This window comes from Ictalurus punctatus, chromosome 23 (assembly GCF_001660625.3).
Source record: "Ictalurus punctatus breed USDA103 chromosome 23, Coco_2.0, whole genome shotgun sequence".
NCBI classification, from domain to species: Eukaryota; Metazoa; Chordata; class Actinopteri; order Siluriformes; family Ictaluridae; genus Ictalurus; species Ictalurus punctatus.
The window spans coordinates 20,606,223-20,616,222 of NC_030438.2; the positions used below are offsets into that span (position 1 = coordinate 20,606,223).

Sequence of the window (10,000 nt, forward strand, 5' to 3'; positions counted from 1 at the left end):
CCAGCTCGTCTCGGGTGCTCGCTACCCGGTGCAGCCGTTCCTGCACGATCAGTTTGTGAACGCTCTGCCCCCGAGTCGTTTCTACAGCACCGAGCGCTCACTGCCGCCTCCAGAGGAATGTGCTGCCTCCCATCGCTGGCTCGTGACCCCGGTGCAGCAGTCGTACGAGTCCGAGTACCTGCCCTACGCCCTGAGCTCTCGCGCCCTCACTTGCTACTCCGACTCCGCCTTCGCCTCCATGGCTGCCGGGTGGGGGTCAAAGGTCAGCTACCAGAACAAGATACCCGCCAGTTTACCCTGGTCACCCCGGCCCAGTAACAACGACAGCCAGGACAAAGTGCGTGAGGATGAGTGGGCGGAGTCTGTGGCGTACGCTGCGGTGTGTAAACGCAAACGGGTGTCACGTGACGAGTCCAGCACTGAAAACTCACCGACGATCAAGTGTGAGGACTCGCGAGCAGAAAACTATGGAAAAGACGTTTCATCTGGCTCCAAGAGTGTGAGCTGTTGCGCCTTCTACACTGCCACCTAAATACACACACACACACACACACACACACACACACACACACACACACACACACCATGTCACTGAGTAAACTGTGAATTAACAAACCAAAATATTTCAGTGCATTGTGATTGGACATGTTCTGATATCATCACCACTGTGTTCCACTCAGTAGGCACCCTAAGTAGGCAGCATTAACACACTCCTGTAATAAACTCCACTGCAGTGTGAGGTCAGCTGACTCTCTTAGGAGACAGGTTGCGCGAAGCTCCATATAAATATATATGTAAATATCAGCTGTTCAGCAAATATTAATCTTCATAAAGTCCTCATTCACAACGCATTTTAAATTCTGATGAAGTAATAATGATCTCTTTGAGTCACGATGTTAAAAATGTACAGATGTAAGCAGATGTTCCGTTGATTTGCTCGTCTTTCCAGATCGAGCTGCAGCGCGCGCACGGCTCCGTTTCGCTCTGTGGAGTCAAACATGGGAACTACGGGAAGTGCTAATACACGCCCAATGGGGCGGGAATCACGCTGCCCCACACACCACACAGGGCAGTTCGGTTCCCCCGGTTTCAAATACTCCACTTCCACCAAGTTCTGTTTTTTTCATAATAAACAGAAACATTTGCTTTTTAGAGAGTTTCTCCCTAATTGGGTCTTGGCCAGTTCCCCTTTCATATGTCAGCAACCGAAGACTAACACGTGCTTCCACCAGGACACGTGACACGTCACAGCATAACACGTTTGGAGGAAAGCGTTACCAACTTTTCACATGCATGAGCTCAAAGACACTCATGATCGGCTAGTGTCACTGTGATTGACAGGCATGCCCCTCCCACCCAGACAGCTCAATCAGTTGTGCTCCCTGAACTCCTGGACGTGGATGGTTGTGACATCGTCGGGTTTCTCCGTAGGTTAGAGCACACACTTTTCTGTTACTCGTGTGAAATAATGATTATAATAATCACGCCACATAAAGGCTGAGGAAAAGAAGGAGAAACGCGTCCCCGGTTTTCCAGTGCCTGATTTCCTCGGGCAGGTTTCAGGTCTTTTGTGTGGTTTGTGAGGTGTAGCTGGGGTGGAAATTTCTCTGAAACCTGTAAACCCTGGTGATGATGTTACCTCCCACACAGCTGAACAGAAGCACGTCTAAAAGCCTTCACCTCCAGCTGTTAGAGTGAACCCTGGATGAATGGATGATCTCGACTCTCAACTGCCTGGAGAATTCACTAGATAGTAGCTTACAGCATAAATCCTGCGTGATGACGTCTCTCCACTTCAGTCTGAGGTTCCCGTCATCATTAACGTCAGCACCAAAACGTACGTCACAAGCCACTGCTTCTCTGAGGGTTTATTTTGGATGACTTTGATGGCAGAATCGTCTCGCTTCTCCTCACCGTGTTGAGATGATATCACAGAATTCCTGCTTGGGGAAGTTCTTGGGAATTATGAGTTGGAGATCCGGAAATTGAAACTGTTCCTTTCCTCTCGATGAGCGCAGCATTAGGGCTTTGTTTACAAGCGTAAGCGACTCACTGGTCCTTCAGCGTTTACAGATTAAAAGTCTTTCTGCAGTTAAAATGAACGCCACTGACTGCAGGAGCTTCGGTGAATGTGGATGGAACACAGCTTACATGTTAATGTTTTATTTTTGAGTATATTATCACGTAATTTAAAAACTATTACTTCAGAAAGTTGTTAAAAATGTCACTTTGATGTGAAATGTCAGAAGGAACAGAGTTCTGTTGAAGCTCTTCAGTAAGGACGTGTGGATAACTCATCCTTCTGGTCAGGACAGACTTTAACCTGGCGCGTGATTAGCGAGCCTCGTCCTGAACACCTGAACACTGGTGTGTGTTAATAATCGCAGTGTATCGTGTAAGCAGCTGTAGTTTACTGTCATTTAACACGTGATGCAGTAAAGCACTCAGATTTTAAACGTGTTATTTTTACAAAGGAATTGTGATGTGTGTACGCTGCAGTGTTCTGACTCCAGTTTACCCACAATGCCTCAGTGTTAAAGCCAGTTTATCTGTAACGGAGCCTGTGTGAGACTCTGTGATAGTGTGACTCTGTTGTGTTTAATCTGTGTAACTGTGTAAGTAAAGTTTCTCATGCATTCTCATGACTTTGCCAAGTTTTTATATATTTATATATATTTCTTTATTTATTTATTCATTTTACATGTAACTTTATAAATTAGTCACATGAATCAGATTCTGCAGCTGTTATCTAGATGAACAAGTCTAATCTATTCATCTTATTTTTCACTTTACAGCCTTCATGTTCACAAATTACACACTAAGCTACACACAGAGAGATAATGGGGCGTGGTCATGTTAAGGGTTCCACAGAGATAATGGGGCGTGGTCATGTAAATGAGATCAGGGGTATAAAATCTGATGCACGATGTGTTACTGAGCTGCATTAGAACCTGAGAACTTACAGGAACTCGTTATAAAACCACTGAGATTCTGCTTTCATCTGTTTTAACCACCAGGGGGCGCCACAGCACAGCAGCCAAGCTGTACAGCCTCAGTTACAGTAATAATAATAATTATTATTATTATTATTATTATTATTTATTAACAGCATATAGATCATCTTAATTTTTATTAATTTATAATATTATAGTAAGTTTCTAACACAGAACAAAACAAGAACAAACAGATAAACTGATAAATAAGCTGTGGGAAGAAATAAACATCTTTATAGTAAACAATCTTGAAAATATTTTCCCCCTAAAATTTCCTTTGAATTCTCCACATCCATTTCCACACAGTCGTCATGTTTACTTTAAAACTTCACCAGTGTTTTTATTTCGCCACTTAAACTGAAATAACTGGCTGAAACGCACTGAAACTGAAATGAACTTCAGTACAGAAATCCCCAAACTCTTCAGCTTCTATCACTTAGCACTTCCGCCCGGGTTGTGACGTCATCACGCAGGGATTCGTGCACTTTTAAGTTTTTGCTAGAATCAGAATTTTCACTCCTATCCACAATGATGATCATGGATGTAAATTAATAAATTATATTTTAAACTTAACATTTAAGTCATTTACAATATTTCAGAAGCCAGAAGTTTAAAATAATAATAATAATAATAAACATAATAATATAAATTATTATAAAAAATATAATAAATAATACATAAAACTGTTGTTTTAAGTGTGAATCAACAAACTACTGAGAAATAAAACATCACTTGGTGATTATAATATAAAAATTAGACTGTTATCTGGGAATAAAATGTTCCTGTCTCACAGGCAGGTGAAAGTTCTTAAAACATGTTTGGTTCCTAAAAGAACGCATGAAGTTCCCATAAAGGTTCCTGTAGCAGAAAGTGTGTGTGTGTGAGTGTATGGTGTATGAGGAGTCTATATATAAGATGAGGTACAGAGTGAGGTGTGACTCTGAGACACAGAACATCAGCTTTATTATGATTCGGAACCCGCGTGAGCTCCTCAGTGCGCGTGAACGCTGCGCGCGCACTACCTGGCTCAGGTAAACTCAGGGGCAGAGTCGGAAACAGTCCGCTCCAAACCGCGTCCGAAACCCAGGGAAGTGTGTGACCGGTGAGTGTGTGGAGTGTGTGGAGTGTTAATGATGATAAACACGGACAGAAGGTGTCTTTAGGGAAAAAAACTAAAATCGCTTCAGTGACAAAAACACACTTCCGCCATCGGAATCACAGCCGCGAGCGTGAACAACACCGGAGTTCCTGTCGAGTCTATGAGGTGAGTACACACACACACACACACACACACACACACACAAAACAAAACAAAAAACATACACACACACACAAAGTTTCATCTGTCCTTTAAAATGAACTCCACACAGTCCTGCTACACACACGTTTATTCGGTGTGTGTGTGTGTGTGTGTGTGTGTGTGTGTGTGTGTGTGAGAGAGAGAGAGAGAGAGAGAGAGAGAGAGAGAGAGAAATGAGCGAGCTGAGAGTAAAACTCTGTAAATACTCTTCTTGTACACTTCTTCTCTCTTACTTTTACTAAATCATTATTAACACCTTCATGTCCGCTGGCTGCTGCGTTTAAGATCAGACCAGATCAGACCAGATCAGATCAGAGGCCAGGAGATTAAACTCTTCTCCATTTATTTATAATCAACTTCTAAAGTGTCAGAGGGTGGAACCTCACAATGCGTGGTAGTGAAGCTCGAAAACATGCCCGAACCCTCGCCCGAACCCTCGCCCGAACCCTCGCCCGAACCCTCGCCCGAACCCTCGCCCGAACCCTCGCCTGAACTTCTGCACTGCGGTCATTAGCAGTGTTTGTACTTCAGGGAAGGAGAATGTAGCAGTGTTTGCTGTGAGAGTGTAAATTACATCTGTACTGTAGCTGATCAACGAGCGTTTGTGTAACACGAAGCTGTTAAAGTCATCATGTACTCAGATTCTGTCGTGTGTGTGTGTGTGTGTGTGCGCGCACACACGCATCACACATATGCATAACACACATATACACACACATGCAGCAAGCATTACACACACAGATCACGCAAGCATCGCACACACACACACACACACACACACACACGATGCTGTAGACTTTAAGACACAGTTTGTTAGTAAAGTGCAGGTGACCCAGCAGGGGTTTTGACCTTGCTGTATATTGATATTAATATTATTTGTTCAGTAATAAACTACAGACACCAGCGTTATTATTCACACTTTAATACTGAATAAACAAAGCGCTGACACTGGAGACTCCTTCCATAAATCTTTTCTAAATTACAGAAACTGCCTCCATATCAACCTCGTCTTTTAATCCGTCAGTGGAGCGTGCGCTGTACACGTCCCTGTGAATGAGCCGTTGCTATAGAAACCGTAACGTATCAGAACCAGAGCATTAATATAAACCTGCGCTACTGTCAGAGCCGCTGTTCTAGAGAATTAATCACCACCTCCTGACCAATCACAGTCCAGAAGCAATCTCCACAGCAGTGTTCTCTGTATTGCAGTACGGATGTTGCAGATGTGTGAACTGTGTATGTTGTGAGGTGTTCGGGGATTATGGTGATCGTACCACATGCTGTTCAGATAAAACACAACATGCTCTTCTTCAAACAATCCACTGAATCATAAACACATCGTACAGACGCAGTCACGGCAACGCAACATCAGGCTTTATCCATGTGTCTGACTTTATATTTATACAGCAGCATGAAAGCCACAGACACACACACACTCACACACACTCATCCTCACACACACTCACACACACTCATCCTCACACACACTCACACACACTCATCCTCTCACACACACACACTCTCTCACACACATTCACACACACACTGGCCATGAGGACACGATACAAATCACCTTTATAATCATGACTTTTCTTTATAACCATCAAATTAGGAGCATAAGATAGTGTGTGTGTGTGTGTGTGTGTATACATGTGTGTGTGTGTGTGTGTGTGTATACATGTGTGTGTGTGTGTGTGTGTGTGTATACATGTGTGTGTGTGTGTGTGTGTGTGTGTATACATGTGTGTGTGTGTGTGTGTGTATACATGTGTGTGTGTGTGTGTGTGTGTGTATACATGTGTGTGTGTGTGTGTGTGTATACATGTGTGTGTGTGTGTGTGTGTGTATACATGTGTGTGTGTGTGTGTGTGTGTGTATACGTGTGTGTGTGTATACGTGTGTGTGTGTATACGTGTGTGTGTGTGTGTGTATACGTGTGTGTGTGTGTGTGTGTGTATACGTGTGTGTATACATGTGTGTGTGTATACATGTGTGTGTGTGTATACATGTGTGTGTGTGTATACGTGTGTGTGTGTGTGTATACATGTGTGTGTGTGTGTGTGTGTGTGTATACGTGTGTGTGTGTGTGTGTGTGTATACATGTGTGTGTGTGTGTGTATACGTGTGTGTGTGTGTGTGTATGTGTGTATATGTGTGTGTCTGTATGTGTGTGTGTATATATATGTGTGTGTATATATGTGTATGTGTGTGTGTGTGTGTGTGTGTATATGTGTGTGTGTGTGTGTGTGTGTATGTGTGTGTGTGTGTGTGTGTGTGTGTGTGTGTGTGTGTGTGTGTGTGCTGGGAGCATTCACTCCTTCCTGGCATCAAAAGCTGCACAGCATGTCCTAAAGCGTCGATTATAGAAGATTCATCTGCAGTAATAAATCAGAAACTGGACCTACGAGTCGAGCTGCGATGACTCGGGACTACTGGATTCTTCACACTGACTAAAATCTACCAAACAATATAGAATGCATCACCACACACACACACACACACACACACACACACACACACACACACATTCTAGCTCTATTTATAATGTAGGCAAAATACCAACAATTGTTCTATTTCTCCTGAAATCTTAAAAACCTGTTAGTGAACCATTAAAGTCATAAATAATGAAATGTGAGAGATATAACGAGATTATCGCCGCTACAGTGTTTCATTACTGATATCCAGGGATGTTTATCACGGATTATACAGCAGTTAGTTCCGGTTCACTAATGACGTGTGTGTGTGTGTGTGTGTGTGTGTGTGTGTGTGTGTGTGTGTGTGTGTATCGCTCCACTAGTCTGTGTTCACTATGTAAAACTCCAATTCTTGCACTAGTTCATTAAACTGAAATCATTACTCACGAAAGGTCATTAGAGATTAAAACCGTCTCCATGAAAATCACATTCTCCTCCACACCAGCATCAGAGGGTGGGGGTGTGGCCTAAATTATGTAGGCGGAGTTTTCATGAATTTTCATATTCTAAAGTTCATGTTTGATTTTGTATATTTAATGTAAAATGTCCTTTTGCTGATTATAGAAGACTTGCAGGAGGAATGTTCTAGATGTTCTAACCTTCAGGATGAAATGTAAAAGTTTGGGGGAGAAAAAAAAGAAAGAATATAAAATAAATAAAGAAAACAGAAAGTCAGTGTGTGTGTGTGTGTGTGTGTGTGTGTGTGTGTGTGTGTGTGTGTGTGTGTGTGTGTGTGTCTCCTGCCAGGTCCTGACTGAAGTGTGCAATGCCTGGACACAGCACTGGGACCAAACACAAGTCCCGCCCACACACACACGGGTCGGGACCCTGCAGGTCCGAGTGTTGCAGGCCGAACCGATCCAGCTCTAGAAACAGCTCGAGTGGTCGGGACCCGTACCGAGATCTTCACACCACCAAACAGGAGTCGTATAGGAACCAACGGAACACGTATCAGGACTCGTACCAAGATCGCTACACTGATTTACCCCGGATCATCGACCCGCAGCCGCCCCACGGTCCTCCACACTACGCCAAAACCACCATGAGCTCATACCGAGACAATCACACCACCAATTACGATTCATACCGAGAGAATTACAAAACGAATCAGGATTCATTCCGGAATCACTACACGACCACTCAGCACCTATACCGAAATAATCAGGAACTTTATCACAACCATGCCTCGAGTCCGGATCGCAAGATGTCCCAGGATTCCTGCCGGAATTATTACACCAGCAATCAGCACTCGTTCCGAGATCAGGATTCACACCGTGATCACTGCGTTGATGCGCCACGTGCCATCGTTATCGACACCCAGCCGTCCCACAGAGCTTCTCGGAGCTGTGCTAACGGATTGATCCCGAGCGCTCCGTGCGGCTCGTGTTCCTGGTCAGACTGCCGAGCTCTGATCTGCTGCATCCTCACCTGTGGCTTTTACGGCTGCCAGCAGCCCTGCGTTCCCCCTAGTGAGAGTTCCACTGACCCGCCACCCAAATCCGAGCCGGAACCGAGGCGGCCCGAGCCCAAATCCGAGTCCAAAACCACTCACTTGCCCAGTTCTGGAAGTTTCCGTTATGGAGATGTTTGCATAGCGGGAAAGAAGGTAGTTTACTCGCCAAACTCGGACGCTCAGTCTCGGCGCAGCAGGTCCACGGCAAAGGGCGAGAGTCAAAGACCTGTTAGCAACACTAGCATTTACTCCAGAGAGGATCTGGACGTAGACGACGTGGATGACGGAGGAACCGATATTGACTCGCTAATCACCAAGAAGCTTCTGGAGCTTTATAAACTGCACCAGATCGAGCAACTGGCCAAGTGCACCTCAGACCTGTCGTTCTCACGCAAGACGAACGAGATCAGCGACCTGATCAACAGCATCGCACAGGACTACAACCTGGAGGAGCAGGAGGCCGAGTGCCGGCTCGTACACGGCGTCATACGCATCAGCACGCGCAAGTACAAGTCTCAGACTTCTAAAGGCTATAAAAGCAAAGACTACAAATCCCAGGATGCTTTGCTGCAGCCAAACGGGAGGAAAGACGGCACGCTGCCGGACAGCGGCAATGAAACCATGACCTTTACCTTCAGCACTGGTGAGTGGGCGTGGTCAAAATAATGTTACATCACGGTTCAGCTCCATTACATCACATCCTTACCAAAGTCAATACAACATGACGTCACAACGTAGATTCCAGCCTCCATGATGTCGTATTTCTGAACATTTTAACCTGCAACATCACATTCTAACCACATGACCTCGGACATCACATTCAGTTTATGACCTTTGACCTAATATTTGTGTTCCTTCTAAGATGAACCGGAGATGCTGGTGTCTGACCTGACGCCGTCTGATGAGCTGGCGAGGAAGATGAGAGGACACAGCGGGCGAAGCGGTGAGACGTGACACACCCCTCACCTTCTATCATAAATCTTTACACTCAGGGGTGAAAAAGGTTCTTTAAGGGGTCTTTGGATAAGTTCTTAATCTCTTAAAAGGTTCTGCTTGAAGTCCTTTCTCATCTGCTGACCTTACGGGTTCCTCTGGAATGTTCTGAGCGCATGTGTAGGAGTGTAGACTCTCAGAATAAAGGCTATTAAACGTGTGTGTAGGGACGCGTCCTGAATCCTACACAAGTGCTGAGTGCATGTAGTAAATCTCTGAAGCTTTACTCTAAAATGTCCTTACAGCCCGATTATGTCCATTAAATGATTTTAAAGGTCACCGTATTCACATTCCCAGCTGAAGGATTCATATTACATTTACATTTATTCATTTATTCATTTAGCGGACGCTTTTATCCAAAACAACTTACACATGAGGAAATACAAGAAAGTGATGTATGAAGCGGAGAACAACACAATAGCGCTACTGTACACGATTTATAACTGAGTTCTAGAAAAGCAAAGTGCGCAGAGTTGAGGTGTAAGAGTCCGAGTACCTTCTTTCTTTTTTTTTTCTTTTTTTATCTTCTTTTTTTTTTCAGGATAATGTGGGGTTGGCATTTTATGAGTTGGTTAGGTGTTCATTGAAGAGGTGGGTTTTTAGCTGTTTTTTGAAGATGGTGAGAGAGTCTGTGGTCCAGATTGAGATTGGAAGTGCATTCCACCGCTGAGGAACAGTTAGCGTGAAGGTTCTGGAAAGGGATCTTGAGCCACTCTGAGTAGGTACTACTAAATGTCGGTCGCTAATCGATCGCAGATCGCGTGAGGGAACTTAGGCCTTCAGGAGA

The 10,000-nt window shown here is 44.4% G+C and overlaps 2 protein-coding genes across 2 annotated transcripts in view; both read left to right on the forward strand.

Annotated features, from left to right (window-relative positions):
• Positions 1-2,642, forward strand: part of eomesb (eomesodermin homolog b) — a 12,110-nt gene extending 9,468 nt beyond the window's left edge. The window contains exon 6 of the mRNA XM_053674724.1: positions 1-2,642. This exon is cut by the window's left edge and continues 63 nt beyond it. Within this exon, the coding sequence (XP_053530699.1) occupies positions 1-532 (532 nt within the window). The 3' untranslated portion in view covers positions 533-2,642.
• Positions 2,643-3,981: 1,339 nt separating this feature from the next.
• kdf1a (keratinocyte differentiation factor 1a) overlaps positions 3,982-10,000 on the forward strand; it is a 9,881-nt gene continuing 3,862 nt past the window's right edge. The window contains exons 1-3 of the mRNA XM_017452870.3: positions 3,982-4,257; positions 7,515-8,863; positions 9,083-9,163. Coding sequence (XP_017308359.1) covers positions 7,534-8,863; positions 9,083-9,163 — 1,411 coding nt within the window. The 5' untranslated portion in view covers positions 3,982-4,257; positions 7,515-7,533. The remainder of the gene's footprint in view (positions 4,258-7,514; positions 8,864-9,082; positions 9,164-10,000) is intronic.